This window comes from Aegilops tauschii, chromosome 5, assembly GCF_002575655.3.
Source record: "Aegilops tauschii subsp. strangulata cultivar AL8/78 chromosome 5, Aet v6.0, whole genome shotgun sequence".
NCBI lineage: Eukaryota > Viridiplantae > Streptophyta > Magnoliopsida > Poales > Poaceae > Aegilops > Aegilops tauschii.
Window position 1 is genome coordinate 559,564,608 of NC_053039.3, and position 21,244 is coordinate 559,585,851.

General features: G+C 40.8%; 1 protein-coding gene across 1 annotated transcript; it reads left to right on the forward strand.

The window, feature by feature from the left end:
- The first annotated feature begins 7,541 nt into the window (after positions 1 to 7,541).
- LOC141023165 (mitochondrial metalloendopeptidase OMA1-like) lies at positions 7,542 to 9,123 on the forward strand. Its single transcript, XM_073499499.1, has 5 exons — positions 7,542 to 7,556; positions 8,044 to 8,322; positions 8,445 to 8,530; positions 8,693 to 8,807; positions 9,109 to 9,123. The coding sequence occupies exons 1-5, from the start codon at positions 7,542 to 7,544 to the stop codon at positions 9,121 to 9,123; spliced, it is 510 nt and encodes a 169-aa protein (XP_073355600.1).
- The last annotated feature ends 12,121 nt before the right edge of the window (positions 9,124 to 21,244 follow it).

Here is a 21,244-nt window from a genome sequence, read left to right on the forward strand (position 1 = left end):
CTCTCATGTGAAATGGCTTGTGGGAAAAATGATAAACTGACAATACCACAAACTTGAAAAAAAAAACCTTCACAAAACTGACCTATCTCATATTAAGACCAATAACTTTGAACTAAGATGACCATACCCATGAGCATCTTCATGGCATAGTGGATGATAACAAGATCACTTTTGGAACTAACAAGGGTGTTACCATTCTGAGCAATTATTCCACAAAAAGATTGAATATCTGTTTAATAAAAAGTTATTTTTCCATTTTCTAGTGCCATACATGACTTTTTTTGTGAAGCAAGTGCCATAAATAATATTGTAAATAGTACCCTTATAATTTTCACCTAAAGTATACAACATGGGATTCTAGCTGCCAATCTTTCATGAATTTTTGAGTGATATTGCCATTTTTCATTGATTTGTTGAATTTCCAGCAATTTACATCAAGTAATTCAAATTTGAACTGCAAGTGTGCTCTAGTTTGGTCCAATAAATTCTGAAAAAGCATTTTCACCTTCCACATTAGGAATGTTGGTAGTACCCACAAAAAAAATATAATTCCCAACCACTTTACATGACTAGTCATCCATGCAATTTCGACAACACATTGGGAGAAATTATAGAAAATGAAAACATGCTCCAAAAATTGAAATCCTTTTGCATGGAGGCCTGTCATGTGCAATGGCTTGTGGGAAAAATGCTAAACTGACAATACCACAGACTTAAAAACTTTCACAAAACTGACCTATCTCATATGAAGTCTAATGAATTTCAACTAAGATGACCATACCCATGAGCATCTTCATGGCATAGTACATGATAACATGACCACTTTTGGAACTAACAAGGGTGTTAACATTGTGAGCAATAATTCCAATTTTTTTTTGAAGATTTGTTTAATAAGAAATTGTTTTTCCATTTTCTAGTGCCATACATGACTTTTTGTGTGAAACAAGTGCCATAAATAATATTGTAAATAGTGCCCTTATAATTTTAACCTGAAGTATACCACATGAGATTCCAGCTACGAATTTTTCATAAATTTCCGAGTGATATTGCCATTTTTTTATTGATTTATTGAATTTCCGGCAATTTACATCAAGTAATTCAAATTTGAACTGCAAGTGTGCTCTAGTTTGGTCCAATAAATTCTGAAAAATCATTTTCACCTTCTACATTAGGAATGTAGGTAGTACCCACATAGAAAACTCTAAATTCCCAACCATTTTATATGATTAGTCATCCATGTAATTTTGACAATACATTGATTTTTTTATAGAAAATGAAAAAATGCTAAAAAAATTGAAATCCTTTTGCATGGAGGTCTCTCATGTGCAATGGCTTGTGGAAAAAATGATAAACTAACAATACCACAGACTTGAAAAGAAACCCTTCACAAACTTACCTCTTATGTGCAATAGATTAATGACTCATCCATGCATTTTTAACAATATTCTGAAAGAAATTACAGATTAAGAAAAAAGGCTCAACAATTAAAATTCTTTGGCATGTGTTGGGTAAAAAATATCTTTCTCCCATTTCCTTGCGCCGAAGATGAATTTCGTGTGAAGTTTCGGGCATGGAATTTTAGTACATAAGGGTGCATACACATCTCGGATCCATAGTATTGGAATAATCAGCCATAAACAAACAAACTTCAGTAGATAAGGTAGCATACACATGTTGGATTAACAAACCAAAAGTAGATAAGGTAGCATACACATCTCAGATGAATATAGCAAACTTCAGTAGATAGCGATAAACAAACTAAAAGTACATCACAACTCCAATTACACAACTACGGGAGTCCACTCATCCTCCAGCTTTGCTTTGTACATGATAAGCCCTAAAACATCGTCGTCTTTACTCATATGCTTTACGGTGTACGAATACCTATCCTCCTCTACATATTCATCCGTGTGCTCCTGCTCGTCGGCGGCCGGAGCAGGCTTTGACAACCAATCCTCGTCGTCCTCCTCATCTACCATTTCCCCACCTCCGACCGCAGGCCTGCTAATGGTCCTAATAAAATCCTCCACATTATCAAGCGTGATTATGTGTAGAGACATACTAGGAGAACTGCACGTATCTCACCCCCGGAATAGCTGCGAGCTCTCATTTGACCTTTAGATCTTGCGGGTCGTGTCGAGACCCGTATGAATACCAGCGAGCTTGCTGACGAGGATCCGGCGACTCCATTGCCTCACACATCGCGTAGACGAAAACCCCCATACAAGTCACCCCATTAACAATTGCAACGCATGCTCCGCCAGAGCTTGCGTGCTAGGACACCAAGAGGTGATCTCCTTGCACTTCTCCAGTAAGACAGCCTCACCGGCACAGAACACCTCCATAACCATCGTCATCGCCACCGACGGTCGTGGGATTGGGGCGTGGGGATGGGGGAGGTGGAAGTGGGTTGCTCGGGCTGCGAGCTAGGTAGAAATGAGAGAGAGATATTTCGTCTCCTTTTTTTAGACTAATGCGTCAGCACCGGCCGTCCACCAACCGACCCCACATGTCAGCATGTCAGGTTAGCCCCACGCGCCAGCACCAACTGGTCCCACATGCCATCATCTCAGGTCGGCCCCACGTGTCAGCACCAACCGGTCCCACATGTCACCATCTCAGGTCAGCCCCACGCTTCAGCACCTGCGAACTAACAATCAACAACTTTGACCAGACAACCATACACCGTTTGATGTTTTGTGAGGCGCGGGCAAGTGAAGGAGGGCAAAAGTGATCATAGTTAGATGGGTGGGAGAAAACTGAGCACAACAAAGGATGTTGGGGCATGTAATAGAAATCCCTTATAATAAAGCCTCTTCTTCTTCTTTACCTATGTCTTCTTTCTTGGCCTCCCAGTCCATTGAGTTGCTGCAGTTATATATATACTAAGATCTAGATACACAAGAATCCTAAATGGCACGTAGATGCAGACGCACAAACATAATAAGAATCCTAGTAGATTAAAGAGAGGGAGAGGTGGAAGAGCATACTGGGTGGTTGTGGTGTTGTTGCCGTCAACACCACGTCAATCCTCTACCACTGTCATCAGGAGGGTTGCAAGAGATTGATGTTGCAAGAAGGGGTTGATCTGTTCCGACGATGGGGAGGAACTACTCACGCAGACAGGAGGAGAGAAGAATGTGTTGCCGCCGTCGTCTCAGGCCGGGTTATGGCGCCGCAACCAGAGTCACCTCATAGACGAACACAATGGATCAAGGTAGTTGGCAGCAACAGAACAATTGAACAGGATCCACAGTTTCTGCTCTAAACCCTCGACCGTTCTTGTTCCATGAGGCATCACAGGTTGCAGCTACTGTGAGGCGAGGATGCTTGGCGGGATGATGGCGAGAGGCTGACGGATGTGTGGTTGTACTTCGATTGCCGATGTGGATCTTGGTCTGCTATCGTGTGAGGGAAGGAGAGTTCCGCCTTAGTAGAGAGATTTGGTTTCTAGGAAAGGAAAGGATCGATGCGCTAGAAAAGTTAGGATGATTTGGAATTGATTGTCATGAAACAATGATTTTATTGCTTGGAAACTGTGATTTCACTGTTTGGTAACTCATCATGTCGAGCAGAAAAATAAAACAGAAAAAGAACCAAAAAATGAAACATAGAAAGAAAAAAATGGGCCGGCCAACTTTTGGTAAGTAGTGATTTGATTTGAACAAGTTAACACATGATGTTATTTTGGGAAAGTGCCTATTTAATTGACGCATGCGTCAAATGGGCTGGCCAAAATTAATTGCGGTTGAGCGAAACGTCATCTATAAGACACTCGCGGCTGTAATATAGGGTTTGTCGAGGGGATGATGATAGGTGAGGTGAGAGTACCAACTCCCCCTTTAGGAGTAGAGATCCATTGAATCTTTCAAATAGTGCAGTATAGCTAGCGAGCCTTGCGTCACTGTTTGACTTACTTTCCCATATAATCCAATCTAATCCAGTTGCGGGGCGGCTAAAATCATTGTTTTGATCTTTAAGGCTAGTCATAGTGGGAGTAATTTAGTCTAGTGTCATGCATATAACACCATCTTCATTGTGCAAAGTTACGTAGAGGTAATCATAGATGGTTGTATTTATTATTGTGCAATACCTTCGTTTGGGTTTATTGGGCCCAGTTATCTTCTATGCCAAACTTTGACCATCTATATATTAATAAAATATAAAGTATATGCAAAAAAACTATATCACTGAATTTGTATTTGAAAGAGGTTTCTTACTGTATAATTTTTGTAACATATTATTTTCATTTTATTAGTTAATTTTATAGGTCAAACTTTATCCCAAACTAAGAGGGGACCTAATAAACCCGGGCGTAGGAAGTAGACTCATTGTTTCTTGAAAAACGCTATGTGATGGTAACCTAATATGTTACCACCTTCCTCTTTTTCCTTGTTTAATAGTGTGGCAACTCATCAAATTGCCTAATTGGAATTGCATGAAGTTACATGCTACTATCTATGTTACTCTCAGTATGACTAGATTAACCGAATGATTAGCATGATTTGACCCCACAATGAAGTATTTCACGAATCTGACTTTTTTATCACACCTGCATTGGGGGCATTATGCTATACAACATAGCGCTATGAGTCATAGTGCCATGACCGGGCCAGTGTGGCACAGTCAGCAAGCCATAGCGCCATGAGTGGCGGCACTATGCTTCATACCATAGTGCCGTGAACTGGACACTATGCTTCATACATAGCACCGCGAGCGGGGGCGTTATGTTAATGCTCCAAGCCAAAAAAACGTAGAAGTGTTACCAGTTTGGTTCGCCTGGACATAGCGCCACTACCAAGGGCGCTATGCTTCAGACCATAGCGTCCTGATGAGGAGCACTATATTGTCCAGATAATTTTGGCAACAAAAAGCAACAACTTCGCAATTACAACAAGTCTGTAATCACGACAAATTCACATCAAGTCCACGACTACGACAAGTTCGGAAATAGAGGCTAACTAAAGTAACAAGTTCATCAAGTCCACAATTACAATAGGTTCACAAATAGAAGCTAACTAAAGTGACAAGTTCAGCAAGTTCACAAATACATCTACTTCTTCCCCCTTTCCCGCCTCATAACTTTCTTCCTCCCAACTCTCCTCAACCTCCTCACAGCCTTCTTTGGCGTCGACACCTCCTCGCCTCAAACTCATCTTCGATTTCATCAATGGCCCCCTTTGTTTCTTGTTCCATTTCGTCCGGTGTATAACACTCGAAGGACCTCCTGGGCTTAAGGTTGAAGACATGCTGCTCAAAAGGCTGACTAGGCTGAGGTGCATCGAGAAACCCCCCTTGGGTCATCTCGCCAGGCGCCCGAAAAATAAGGATTGTGTTTGAGTGGAATCGCATCCAACAGGAAATTAAAGATCAAAAAATAAGGTCCATGTAGACTAAGTATACAAACTGGAATAAATCAGCACCAAAATATCCAACCAATTTTTTTGAACACTCCAATTGGCAGTAACATCAATGTGTCTACTCTACCATTCACACGAACCATGCCCTTCCCAGATATGTATGTAAAATAAGAATATGAACTAGCATTAACACTATGTATTATTTGTCTCTCCTCTGCTTTAAGCCGCACACGGTGATCCTTATCATAATGCTCACTGAGAATTGTCATCCTACATATTTGAAAAAAATCAAACGAGTGCACCAAAGTGTACTAGTGTTACAATACACATGGAGGAAAAGAACAATAACAAAAAATTGGCCTATCAGATTCATGCTAGCGTGATCATTTATCAAAACCAAAGCTTGGATATATATAATTGGAAGTTAATAACTATAACCCAGGAGGTATGTCACAATTGTGGGACCTAACCTAGGATAAGGATGGATAAATGATTACATGATAGGCTCAGATATTCAGTGATTCTGCTATGACTCAAATACATGGAAGAATACTTATTGTTTACAATTTACAACAAAATGGACCGGAGTAATCTACTGGTCTTATCAACTTACCAAAACACTACTAGGAAAAACCTAGCTATAGCGCGTGGGTTAAAGGCCTAGCAGTAGCGCGGTCCCCGCGCTACTGCTAGGGCGCTACAACTAACTTTTAGAAGTAGCGGGGTTTGATCCAGCGCTACTACTACTGTTACGTAGCAGCAGCGCGGGTCCTACCCGCGCTACTTCTAAGTCAGCGCTGCTGCTACTCCTGTCCCCGCGCTACTGCTAATATTTTTTGTATTTTTTCTTCGACGTATTTATGCTGTATTTGTACATATTTTATATATTACTCTCATCATATCATACACATATAATCTCACCATATCATACACATATTCCTACTAATTCAAGTTGCTCACTTTGATCCGTCCACTTTAATCTAATCCGTGTTTCTTGCACAACCTCTGATATACAACGCATCATCCGTAGTCATACACACACACACACACACGCACACAGATATATATATATATATATATATATATATATATATATATATATATATATATATATATATATATATATATATATATATATATATTAACTCATCATCATTCTAGCACATGACAAGTAGTACGGCCTCCTCATTATCTTCCGCAGTCATACAATAACTCACCATCAATATAGCACATGACAAGTTAACCAACATTAGCTAATGGTTATCATCCTAGGTAATAACTCATCATCATTCTAGCACACGACAAGTACTAGCTAGGACCTGCTTCTCTCTCTAAGGTAAAATAGCATAAAATAGGATAACCCCTCCATCTCCATTATGGAGAATAGAGATCCACTTGTCTCCAATTTGTGGCTACGCACCATGTTGCCTCCAAGTAGTTCCCTGCGATCATTGATAACTTTTCTCCATCCTTTGATTGTGAGGTCTACATCTCTTCGAGAAATCGAGTATGTACTGTGGACAGCCATAGGCAGATTTGGCGATAAGCTAACAATATCCATATCATCTTCCATATACATCATATGAGGCATACAATCCTTTGGGAGTTTCTATTGAAGAACATAATAATAACATAGTTAGCAATGTAGTTTAGCTTAAGAAGAATGTATGCAAAAGATGCACTAGTGACGCAATAGTACAGAAAATCTTACCATGCAATTTACATGGATGTTACTGTAGTTCAACACATGGACTAGTGGCACGTATTGAGCTTAATTTTGGTTAATTTCATAATTGTTCTTGAAAGTGTCAACATCATTAATAAATGAGACAAGATAATTTTTCTCCTCGCAAGTTAGTTCTGAACCATAACTGTAGTAGGTATTGTCTACTACCTTTGGTATATTTCTTGGAGAATGGAAATAAGCTTTCAACTATTTTTAAATAAAAATATAAATTACTTAAAAATTTGTTTGACAAACTCACATGGAGGTAGAACTGGAGGCATACCCACATCCACCCAAATGTTGATATTATCTTCAATAACATCTTCAGGACGAATATCGAAGGTTATTTTCATATCCTCCTGAAATCCATAGGCCTTGTGTAGTGCTTCCCAATTTGAGCAACCAAAATGTGAGCGATTTACTGCATTGTAGAACTTAACCCGAAAAGCGTAACCATGTTGAGTCCTAAGGTGAGCTATCTTTGTCTCCATATTCTCACCATCTTCGAAATCGAGCTTCTCCAAGACATACCGTCTTGCATGGCAGGGGATGCACTACTCGAACTTTAAAAAACGGAAATTATACGTTGAAGCAAAGAAGCACACGTCATGATTAATTACGAAAAAATACTTGTCATCGTTACGTACCGTAAAAACTTTGAAGGTCTCATCCAGCTTAATGGTGAAGAACCTATCGTTTTCCAGGTGAGGCCTGTCGCACATAACCTGGTCATCGCTACAGTAATCACACTCTGGGATCCTATCGTCCTCAGATATTTCCTGTGTTCATAATTCAAAGATTAAAAATCAACGGCCATTACCAGGAACTCAACACACATATCACTATTCAGCACGGGTTGACTTTCCTTCTGTTGAGTCTTCCTTGAAAACTCTCATCTCACGTGGTGTATATGGTGGGCACTCCTCTCTGATATATAAAACAATTTCCAAATCACAGATCGTCGACCCGCTTCACCCGGACAGCGTTCGTGTCCGTCGTATCGCCGAGAAAGTTATTCGCGCCACCTATCGTACCCTCCCTATCAACAGCAGCCACGATGGCACCAAGAGCCCCAAGCCACAGACAAGCCATCTTGAGGGGTTTGAGTGGGAGGTGATACTTCTCAATGACCACGACCACAATGCATTGTGCGCCCCTGGTGGCCATATTGCAGTAACCGCTGGATTGGTCGAACTATTTACAGATGCTGAGATTGCCTTTGGTATTGCGCATGAGGTATGAAGTCTTAACATTTTTTATATAATAAATACTAATGAGTTTTATGTGTGTGGATTCCCAGTGCATATTTTATGAGTTTTATGTTGGTGCATAATTTTCTCTCCTTTCTTTTTTTTCAGATTGGTCACATCGTTGCTAGGCACTACTCGGAAGTTTGTTACGCCAAGTGGTCTCCAACACTCATGTTTTGGCCTTTCATACGAAGGTAGGTATGACTGCAACACACACATACATGTACACACCGCTCATTAACTTAATCTTCAGTAAGAATTATTTGTTTCCTAAACTAACACCGTAACACATGTGTTGTTCTATGACTGCACCGCGTACATCATGTTCTGATGATCGATGTTGTCTATATATCCAGGTCAGAGATGGAGGCAGATCACATTGGAACCCTTCTACTTGGAGCTGCTGGTTTCCATCCATACGCGTCCCTCTTATTCTTCTGGAAGTCTGCAATGATTGAAAGAGCGTTCTGGGTGCCACGAGATTCCATCCCTCTTCATCCTTCACATAAGAGAAGGGTTGAGCATTTGTACCAACCCAAAATCATGGAGGAGGCGATGAAGTTATATACGGAAGCTCCGCCCGACGAAGGCACCAGCTCACAAGCCACCGGTGAAGGTTTTTCCTTTCGACAAACCCTGGGAGATGCATGCAAACTTATATCGACAAGAATGAGACGAGTTCTTACGGGGGGATGAACAGATTAGAATGCCCAAGTTGAAGAACCACGCACAACCACATCTTCAGCACATTCCGATATGAATGGACATGCAGGGCAAGTCTGTTTGACGGATGCTGCCATAACTATCCTAAAATTTACATATATAGTAGTGGTGTTTTTATATTTGTGCCGCATGTTGTTCTTGTGCACTATCGTGAAACTGGGCTATATAGCATGTCTTTTGTGTCTAGGCATATATTTTTCAGAAAAGCATTGAAACATTCCTCTAAGCAAGTAAAAAAGATTAGGTGGGAATTTTAGACTTAACATTACCTCCAACCAACTTACAGAGTAGCCACAAGCCCTCTGGGCGCGCCCCTTGAGCTTGTGGGTCCCTCGAGCATCGTCTCGCGCTGATTCTTTTTTCCTAAAGATCACATATATTCCAAAAATATCTCCGTAAAATTTTATCGCGTTTGGACTTCATTTAATATGGATTTTCTGCAAAACAAAAATATGTAACAAACAGGAGGTGGCACTGGGTACTCAATTAATATGTTAGTCCAAGAAAATCATATAAATTGTTGCCAAAAGCATGTGAAAATTATAGAATATTGCCATAAAACAATAAAAAATTATAGATACGACGGTTGCGTATCACACATCCTGGTACACTGCCAAAGGCATTCATATAAAGTCATATTGTAATATTGAGTTTTAAGTAAATAAAAGTGGGATGATCATAATTATTAGATCATTGTCCTAGTGAGGAAAGTATGATCGAGACGATGATTCCTTACAAGTCGGGATGAGACTCCGGACAAAAAAAAAGAGGCCAAAAGAGCCCACCAAAAAAAGGAGAGATAAAGATAGAATGTGTAATGTTACTATCATTTTTCCACACATGTGCTTCAAAGTAGCACCATGTTCTTCATAAAGATAGTCTCCTAGTTGTCACTTTCATATATGTAACATTCCAAAATTCTAAATTTTGGAATGTTATATTAAATAGATAGTTATGACTGATTGTTTGATTGATTGTGTGAATTGAGTGAAATTTGGAACCTTTTGAAAGTTAAATGAGAGGGAATAAAAGGACTTTTACCAAACCTTCACCTTGCATTTTTTATCTCCATGAATTCAATTTCTTTTCAAAATACAAAACCCTGGAGAGAAGATAATATAACTTCTTCCATTTAAAATGAAAAGGGTTTTTGAATTTTTTTGAATTTCATTTGGAAATATTTCCAATTCAGAAACTTGATGCAACTCAATGATTTTCATGAGGAAAGATAAAATGACTTCTTCAAATCGTATGAAATATGAGTTGGAAGTTTCAAAGAATCAAATTTAAGAGTCCCTTTGAAATTATTTTCAAATTGGGAGTTATTTGGGTTTTATTCAAATTATTTTTCTCCAAAAATAAAATATATGGAAAATAGGGTAAAGTGATTCCCTACATCAGAAAATTGGGGAGAACTAAATTTGAAATTATTTTGGTATTTTTAAAATGATTTTTATCGGATTTTATTAGAGCAGTAGCACCCTTTGCTTTATTTGAATTTTTGTGGATTTTATTTTACGTTAGAAAAATGTTCAAGTTGTAGAAAATCTTTTCCTGAAAATTTTGATATATAATATGACTATATATAATTTATTTATTTTCTTTTATTTTATTTTTCGTCGGAGTTAAAAAAACTTCCGAACTGGGCCGGCCCAGCTCCAGGCCAGCCCAGCCGCCGTCGTCACCGACCCCAGGGCGGAGTCCGCCCTGGGCACGCCGCCGCTCACCGCCGTGGGAGCTCGGGACTCCCCCAAGGTTTGCCGCCTCCCCCTTTATAATTAGCGACCCCGGGGCCCCTGGACCCCGAGTCAGCCGCGCCGCTGCCGCCTTTAGTGGCCGTCGCTACCCCGCCTCGTCGCCGCGCCATCGCCGCCGCGACGCTCGCCGCCGCCGAGCCGCTCGTCGCCGCTTTGCATCGCCCGCGCCGCCGCCTCCACTCGCCCGCGCCGCCGCCTCCACTCGCCCGCGTCGCCGCGCCCTCTACCGCGCCGCCCCGCCGACGCGCCGCTCGCCGGAGCCACCGCCGGATCTCCCCGGTTTTCCAGTATAAACCCTAATGTTTTTTTCGGTTTTCCTTTTTAAACCCGGTTTAGTTTTTTTTCTCTGTTAGATCTAATTAGTGAACGTCCACTGGTTAGGTCTTTGCAGCGGACGAATTCGTTTGTCAGCGTTCGGTAGCGAACGTTCGTTCTGTAGAATTTTTTCTTTTCTTTTTAATTTCGGCCAGGGACCTATTCGTGAATATTTTATTTATAGATTAGCCCCTGGTTTTCAAACGGTCGCAACTTTTTACTCGCTTGTCCAAATCCAACGAAACCAATGCCCACTTCTTCGTTACGATCCTCTCTATCCAGATAATGAACTTAAACATATTTTCGAAAATTTAAAATTTGTTTTCCAACAGATTTGAATTCAACCTTCTTTTATTCATAACTCGAGTTTTATAACTCCGTTTGAGTTGATTCTTTTTGCAAATCGAAGGTCTTTACCTAAACTTTCTGATAAGGCCAAATCCACTCAATTTTGGTACTGTTAGAAATTGTTTTCTGTTGCAAGAGTTATTTGCCGGTTTTCAAAGTCTTCCCGATATCTTTTCTTCAATTCTTTTGCATGAGTGCTTATGTATGCAATTGTTTGCTCACGATAGATTGACCGGAGTGTGACGAGTAAAACTATCAGGAGTTATGAGTGCGAATCATCTTCATCAACAGTACAAGGCAAGTTCACACTTTAATCATACCCCTTTATTACATAGTTTTTATGCATTAGTTTCATCCCTCAAACATTGCATGGTTAGGAATTGATAACATGTGGGTATTGAGAAGTACTTTATGAGGTAGGAACCTATTGTCCTGCATTCAAACCTTGGGAGTTACTTCTACAATATGCTCATACTGCTCTGCTATGCTCGTAGACGTGGATTGGTTGAGCGTATTCATGACAGATGTGAGAGTTATCATTAATGGTTAACTTAAGGTGGCTACTTTAATACACATCTGTGTGGATTGGTTGGGGGCACCCTGGGGATATACCATTGGCTTGCCCGGACACCTGGGGATATACCAGTGTTGTCCTAGGAGATCCCGGGGTACCCGTGTGATCATCCTATGGTTTGCCGCCCAGGCTCAAAGGGATCATAAGATTATTCATGCTAGAAACTTCCGTGTGCAACCACAAGCTATTATGGGCTATAACATAGTTGAGTATGTTGCATGACCTCTTCCAGTGGTAGGCTAGCAGATGTAGGGGATGTAGGTTGGTACTGTCTATCCAGGGTTAGAGTTAATACTTGTGAAAGACTGTGTCTCGGTCATCCATTTCTCAAACACCATGTAGTGCGAGAAATCCAACGGATGAGATCGAGTCTTGTGGGGAAAGTGCGCAAACCTTTGCAGAGTGTACAAACTAATCATGATTAGCCGTGTCCCCGGTTATGGACATTTTGAGTCTCTGGTATTTGGATTATCATGTTGATCTCATCACTTTAATTAATAAGATTGTTGGGTTATTCATATTTAATTGGGATTGAGTTGGGGATATACCTTCTCAATAATTTTCAACCAACTTGGTAGTTAAATAAAATATATTCCTTTGCAGTAGGAAAAAATTGGCTTTTCGCAAAAACATTATAACCATAGAGCCTCCACCAGCCATATATGCATGTAGTGATAGCTATTATTCATCATTATCCTATGGTGTGAATTTGCCAGTACATTCAATGTACTGACCCTTTGTGGCTGCAACGTCTCATGTTGCATGAATCTTACGACGAGTAAGTGATACGTTAGGGTTACGATTTCTACACTCAACTTTGCCGTTGGTGTTGATGGGAATCCACAACTTTGTTGTTACTTCCGCTATTTGGATTGAGGTAATAGTATTTACATTACTTTATACATGTGATTACCTCTGTTATAAATCCTCGAGTACTGTGTGTATCGGCATACCGATCCAGGGATGACACTTAAGCACAAAGACTTGATCCATTTGGGTCGGGTCGCTACAAGATGGTATCAGAGCACATGTTGACTGTAGGACGTGACCCCTAGAAACTGGCAAGCCCATAGGAAGATTTTCCCTACAACTTTCTTTTCAAAAGGATCTTTTACCTCTCTTCTCTTCTGAGCTTATTCAAAATTTCCCTTTTAGTTAGACTATACCCTTTTCCCCTTTTGACCACCCGAAGATTCGGCTGATGAGACCACTCCAAGAAGTATAAGATATCGGACAACTAAGACCACTTTGGAATGACGAGGATTTTTCCGAGCATTATAATAATGGAACGGTTGAAGGCTTCGAAGACTCGGAGAATTGGAAGGCCCTGTAGAATTTCCCAATTGGTATGACTAGGAAGGCTACCGTTATGGAACTTGTCAGACTAGTGAAGCTGCCAATACCCGAGATCAAGGTGTGTCGGAAAAAGACCAGAACATGGAGCGTTAAAACTCAAAGTTTTGTCAAGAAAACCCTAGGACAGGAGATATCAACTATGGACTGATAGCTGATGGTAGGGACATGGGCATAAACACGGTTAACCATGATGTTATCGCCCGCTTATGCTATTGTCACCATGCTGAGTTAAGCATGCATTTCTTCGGAAGGATTGGATGGTGGAAGGCTGATGGAGCATCTATCAGCAAAGGATGCACTTCTAACCTTAGCTGGTGTATCGCCAGGATCTGGAATATTACATCAAGATTTTTAGGATGGACCTTCAGGACGTCATATTTGACAAGGAGGCATTTCGTGAAGAACTCAGGACCTAGAAGCTGAAAGTAGCCAAGCTGGAGGAGCAAAACCTCAAGATACAGGAGATTCATCAGGAACTGAAGGACAGTAGGACCGTGGTTCATGCCAAGGATGTTAAAACCCAGAAGTTTGGCACGCAACTCCAGAAATATTAAAGGATGTCACGAGAGACTTCGCGCCAACAGGGATGGCCTGGCAGAAGAACTTGAGAAGATCAGCAAGCACGATCGGAGGTAGCCATCGGAGACATGAGCAAGACCTGAAGAGTTTGGCGACATTGAAGTTTTATTGACCTTTAGGGAGAGATACCTTTTTACCTCTCTTCTTTCTTCTTTTCTTCTTCTTCACCACATCATGTGTGGGTTTAATTAATTTTTTCAAGCTTCATGTTGAAGAGATTGATTGGATAGGAAGCTCCTCCTCGTTACCTGATTCATCATAATAAACACTAGGAGGGTATTGGGAAACATTTTCCCTTTCATTAGTACTCTCTTCATATTCCATTTGTTCTCTTGTCTTTAGATAGTTGGCAATATAAGGATTCTCAATGCAATTTACCACACAAAACATATAAATTTCTTCTAGATCAAAATCAAGAAACCTCTCAAGATTACATTTTGCAATACCCTTAGTTATACATTTCATTTCTTCATAACCCAAAATAAGACTAAGCTCTTTATGATGCTCAAGGGTAATCAAGTTATCACAATTTTTGGACACTATTTGATCATGAAAGAATCTGCATTGAAGATTTAAATGACCATGTTCATTGCAAAGTTCACAAGGATGGCGAAAAAAATTACATCTTTCAGCACAATCATCTAGCCTCTCTTGCAAATTTTTTGTTTCTAAATATTTATGCTTCTTTCAAAATCTATCTTCCCTTTTTGGTGTGCAAAGGCACTCCCAATTCACTCCACAAAAAGTGACATGCTTATAAGAAACATTTTTATCACGACTTGTGCAATCATCATTAGCTTTTTGGATATTCAAAGAATTCATACTAACAACATTACAATCATGGTCATCATTCATTCCAATCATTTTATTGAATTCTTCTTCTAACAATTGAGCACAATTTTCCGATCCATCATTTTCAAGAAACATATTATAAAGATGATCAATAATATGATGCAACCTCAATTCCATTTTTTATGCAGTTTTCTTTTATAAACCAAACTAGTGATAAAACAAGAAACTAAAAGATTCGATTGCAAGGTCTAAAGATATACCTTCATGTACTCACCTCCCCGGCAACGGCGCCAGAAAAGAGCTTGATGTCTACTACGCAACTTTATTCTTGTAGACTCGTGTTGGGCCTCCAAGCGCAGAGTTTTGTAGGACAGTAGAAATTTTCCCTCAAGTGGATGACCTAAGGTTTATCAATCCCTGGGAGGTGTAGGATGAAGATGGTCTCTCTCAAACAACCATACAACCAAATACAAGAAATCTCTTGTGTCCCCAACACACCCAATACAATGGCAAATTGTATAGGTGCACTAGTTCGGCGAAGAGATGGTGATAAAAGTGTAATATTGATGGTTGAAATATATTTTTATAATCTGAATAAATAGAGACAACAAGGTAGCAAATAGTAAACGGGCACAAAAACGGTATTGCAATGCTTGAAAACAAGGCCTAGGATCCGTACTTTCACTAGTGCAACCTCTCAACAATGCTAACATAGTTGGATCATATGATTATCCCGCAAAGTGCAATAAAGAATCACTCCTGAGTTCCTATTAGCGAAGAACAAAAGATAGGAATTGTTTGTAGGACACGAAACCACCTCAAAGCTTATTCTTTCCGTTCGATGTATTCAAGAGTTCGTAACAAAATAACACAAAGCTATTTTTTCCGTTCGATCTATCCTAGAGTTCGTACTAGAATAACACCAAAGGAATTCATATTCATAGTACTCAATCCACATGAAGAACTATAAGAAGACCCCAAAGTTTCCGTCGGAGAAAAGATAGTAAAAACGTGCATCAACCCCTATGCATAGATTACCCCAATATCACCGCGGTAATCCGCGAGTTGAATGCCATAACACATATCAAGTGAATCAATAGGATACCTCATTGTCACCTCAAGTATTCATATTGCAAGACATATATCATGTGTTCTAATCTCTGAATATTCAATCCGACAAGACAAAACTTTGAAGGGTAAAGATTCAATTAATCATAACAAGAGTATAGAGGGGAGAAACATCATATGATCCGACTGTATTAACAAAGCCCATGATATAGATCGCGAGACAGAGAGAGAGAGAGAGAGAGAGATCAAACACATAGCTACTGGTACAAACCCTCAGCCCCGAGGGTGGACTACTCCCTCCTCATCGTGGTGGCCGCCGGGATGATGAAGATAGCCACCGGAGATGATTACCCCCTCCGACAGGGTGCCGGAACGGGGTCTAGATTGGTTTTCGGTGGCTATAGAGCCTTGCGGCGGCGGAACTTCTCATCTATGTCTACCCCCAAGGGTTTCGGAATATTTGGGAATTTATAGTGCAGAGAGGGGGTGCGGGAGGCCACCGAGGTGGGCACAACCCACCTGGGCGTGCCAGGGGGCCCTGGTGGGTTGTGCCCCCCTCGGGGCACCCCTAGGTGCAGCTCAGGCCCATTAGGTTCCTTCTGGTCTAGAAAAAATCTCCATAAAGTTTCGTTGCGTTTGGACCCTGTTTGATATTGATTTCTCGCGATGTAAAAAAATAAGGAAAAAACAGCAACTGGCACTGGGCACTGGGCCAATAGGTTAGTCCCAGAAAATGATATAAGGTTGCTATAAAATGATTGTAAGACACCCAAGAATGATAAAATAACAACATGAATACTTCATAAATTATAGATACGTTGGAGACGTATCAACTACCAGGGCAACCTCCAATGTTGCGCCTGAAGAACAAACCAGGTCAGTCGAAGCATCTGCTACTGCGCCTGAGGAAACTGAACATGCTAGGGCAACTGCATCAGTTGTGCCAGAAGAAAATGAACCAATTTCATCTGCTCCTCCTGCAAAGTTATCACAGATGAAAAATATCAACCTTCCTTCTGCATCAGAAGCAAAGAAGACCAAAGCTGCGGAGAGGGCGGTAGTGAAGAAAAGGAAAGCATCTGCGACTTCAGAGTCTTCAGCTCCCAAGAGAGTGAAGACTTTGACGAGCTCATACAACAATCCCATTGATGTTGTTCCTATCTCAAGCATGCCATCAAAGGAGATTGTTCCCTTTGGTGAGGAATATGTCTTTCCAGATGACAGTGATGAAGAGAATCCTTCTGCTGCTTCTACAGAGCAGTTGGATGAAGGAATTGAAGTGGATGATATCCCTTCAATCCCACTGGTATCATCGCCCATGCCTCAGTTCACAGCTGAAGAGGCAGGCGTTGAAGAAATTGATGAAGAAGATGACTATGTGGACATTGGGTCTACTACACCAGTTCTGAACGATGATTATTGGGAAAGTCATAATCCCAATTCACCATTGACCACACCTCTGCATCAAGTTCCTAAGTCCCTTGTGCAGACCGAAGAAATTCATACGGGCTCTGAAGGACATCAAACATCACTTCATTCTATTCCTGAAGAAGTTCCAGCCACTAGTGCTGAAGAAATGGAGGCCAAGGCTGCTGATGAAACTGCTACTGAAATTCCTCAGCCTGTGGCTCCAGAGGTTGTGCATCAAGAGGCTGTGAAGACTTCAACTGTTAATTTTCAGCCCAAGCCACAGAATCCTCATACCAAGAAGCAGAAATTCAAAGCTATTGATTTCTTTGTTGAGCATCATTTCTTAACGGATTACAATCCTTATGACTCTGCAGACTTCGACGCAAGTGCTTCTGGACAGCTAGCCAGATGAACTTTTATTCCTCACTGCTATTTGATAAGGACAAGGTATTTGATCACGAGCAAATTCCTCATGTGGATATGGAGTCTCTTCCATGCTTCACCCTTGTCCTCAATGTTCTTCATGACGCTGGGCTACTAAACTTCTGCACTAACATCTGCGACTGGAATGAAGAACTCATTCTTCAATTCTATGCAACACCGCACATCACTGGAAATGTTGAAGATGTGATTTCATGGGTGCTCGACTGGATGGCTGAAAATACTCATCACAAAGCACCGGCCTGTGAATTGTTTCACGCCGTCCCAGTCAGTCCTCCCAGTGAAGGTGCAAGGCTCATCTATGCAGAACCTGAACTCGCAAATCACTTGATGCAAGTGCTGATGAAGCCTTTGAAGGCTGGACAAGCTCCAAGGACCACATTCCTCGTGAAGGAATTGCTTTATGTGCCAAGGATAGTTTATCGCATCTTGACCAAAACCCTCAGTCTACTCAAGGGCCACAACTCTGATGAAGAAGAGGTTGTTGGCAGCATGAAGAATTTGTTATTCAATATCATTCATGGTATTCCTATCAACTACCACGATTTCTTCATGAGAACTTTGGCCAATGCTGCTCTGTCACCTTTTGAGTTGAAGCCTTATGCTCCCTGGATCATGAAGTTCATCAGATCAAGGTCTTCAATTCATTACAAGGCTGACTTTCATAATCATCTCAGCTATTTTCCCCCTATTGAAGTCCTCAAAAGGACGATTTCTTCAGCTGATGAGAAGGGCAAGGCTGCTATTATTGATGAAGGCACTCGTCCATTGGATGGACAATTTCGCAAAGCTGCATCCTATTCCACCAATGATGACTCTGCAACACAAATTCTGCCGCCAAAGCTTCAAAGCAAAATCCTCAAGCTACTGCTTCGCGTGTGATGACTGATCATGAACTTCTCCTTAGTCTTCATCAGAAATTTGATCAAAATCACAAGTGGGTCAAGCGTCAATTTGGTGCAATTCTTCAGAACATGACAGTCACACTAAATACTGTGAAGAAGAATCACTACTATTTGCATGAAGTCTTTGACCACACTTGGGCTATTCTGTCAAATCTTTATAGTGCTGAATATCTCAAGGAGATGGGTTTCCAACAGGACTTTGACTGGTCTCAGCCACCTTCGAAGAAATTCAAGAAAGTCAAAGTTCCTTAGCTGGTCGCCAGTTCATATTCCTCATCGCGCGAGACAGATGAAGCCGAAGACTTGAACGACACCGCGGCAAGCCCTACCTCAACGGATGACCCCAACAACGCTGGCGCTCCTCCATCGACATCATGATGATATTCTTAAGGGGCGCTAGTCCTCATTTTTGTCCCTTTTGGTCATTCGATGACAAAGGGGGAGAAATTTGAGTTAGTCTTCAGGCGGGTATATTGTATGGGCGTTTTTTTGGTTAAGTTACAACTCTTGCTCTTCTGAGGTGTTTGCTCTAATGAGTTGTAAACTTAAGTCCTATGGTGCTCTGACTCTTTTGAACGGCTTTTCTGCATGCTTATTCCTTAATTACCTTAATGCACGCATGCTGAATTCATTAGAGTCCATATTTCATTATGCATTTCAAATTCTTCATATCATATGTTAAATGCGTGTACGAATTACAAGATATAGACGAAGATCTCCATGATTCTACTCAAAAATGTGCATTTGCTATTCAAAGCAAATTCCTCAAATATGCACACCTTCATGGGGAGTTCTTCTATATCTTGCAATCAAATTCCTCAATATCAGTATTTACACTTCATATGTTTATCCCCGTTGAAAACTTAACCTATATTGTCATCAATCACCAAAAAGGGGGAGATTGTAAGTGCATCTAGTGCCCCTTAGTGATTTTGGTGTATTGAAGACTTATAGGTTAAGGGACTAATGTGTTTGTGAGTGTACACAGATACTATAAGTCTATGGGGAGTTTGATCTTTACGATGAAAGTCGACCCCTAAAAATGAATGTCTACAGATGAAGACTTTGGTTTTCTTGAAGACTTTGAAAGTGAGGAAATTGGTGTGACCTTGACTTGATATTCATGCGAGGATTATGAAGCGTGAAGACTTTTGTTTTCGCAGTTTCATTTTCTCTTTCTTGAGTCATAGAAACACTGTACTGTTAAAGGGGGTCGAGGTAAAACTAAGGAAAAGTTTCCAAGTGATGCTCATCTCAAAATCCTACACCTACCCAATCCTTTCGAGTGAAGCCATTGGAAATCTCATACAGTTCAGTCAGTTTCTTCGGTGATAGAGATGAAGATCTTCTGGTCTGTGAGGAATTTGTTCTGATTGAGGAGTTAGGAATTCGCCAGTGCAGATTGCCTACAAGTGAGGAACATGATAGCCCTAAGGAATTTGATATTCAAATATTCGACCGTTGCTGTGCTACACGCCAGCTGTCCCAAAATATCTACCCACCTAACGGTCATACTCATATCATTGAAGGGCATTTATGTCTTATCATGTCGGGCTACTCCCTATTCTATAAATAGATGCCCCCTACAACCACTAGTTGGTTGGCTGCTCCGAGAGAAACTGACACTTGTCATTGAGAGCATCCCATCCTCCGAGGACTTTGAACGAAAATCATCATGTGAGGAAAAACCCAAACCCAAACACCTACAAACCCAAAGTGATTGAGCATCACTAAAGAGATTGTTCCTATGTGGAACCGATGCTTGTTACCTTTGAGGACTGTGCATCCTCCAGACGGTTAGGCGTCATGGTCTAGAGCATCCAAGAGGAAATTGTGGATTGCCGAGTGACCGAGTCTGTGAAGGTTTGGAAGTCATCTGAAGACTTACCACGAGTGATTGGGCGATGTCTATGTGATCTTAGCTCAAGGAGAATACGGCGAGGACTGTGTGTCCTCGGGTTTAAACACCCAACCACTACAACCAGACGTACGACTATCACAGCAGTTGGAACTGGTCTACCAAATCATCGTCTTCACCAAGCTATTGGTTCTATTTCCTCAACCCTTTCATTTCCTCATTCATGTGTTGATGAACTTGACAGTTATTGTTTGAAGACTTTGACTGAAGACTTTCTCAATTTCCTCAATCCTAATTCTTCAGTCACTTTGTCTTCAGCCTGCTTATCCTGTTTACACGCTACTTGTGCTCTCTATATGTTTCATTTCATCATGATGACTGTGCTATTGTTCTGTTATGCATGCATTTGAGTACTTATTCCGTTGCTTGTAGTTCGTGACTTAGGAAATTCCTCAAGTTGAATTTCCTTAGTGACGAATTTGTAAAAATCGCCTATTCACCCCCTCTAGTCAATATAACGCACTTTCACAATAAAACCTACAAACTCAAAGGTTCAGACAGGATTCTCAAGAGGCGTAAAATACTGGGTGGTTCAAAAATTTTAGGACATGGAAAACTATATACATATAACATGCCAAAATAATAATTTCAAACCACTAAAGGATTTCCATTCATGCTCTAAACATAACCTCCACACCTCATAGTCATAACCTTTGCACCGTACACAAAAGACCATTGTACAGGTTGTTGCAAACGTGCAAAAATAATGCACGTGCACGTGC

Coding starts and splice junctions, on each gene's coding strand:
- LOC141023165 (XM_073499499.1), top strand. Junction 8,323..8,444: donor CCTTTGGTATTGCGCATGAG/GTATGAAGTCTT, acceptor CTTTTTTTTCAG/ATTGGTCACATCGTTGCTAG. Junction 8,531..8,692: donor TTTTGGCCTTTCATACGAAG/GTAGGTATGACT, acceptor CTATATATCCAG/GTCAGAGATGGAGGCAGATC.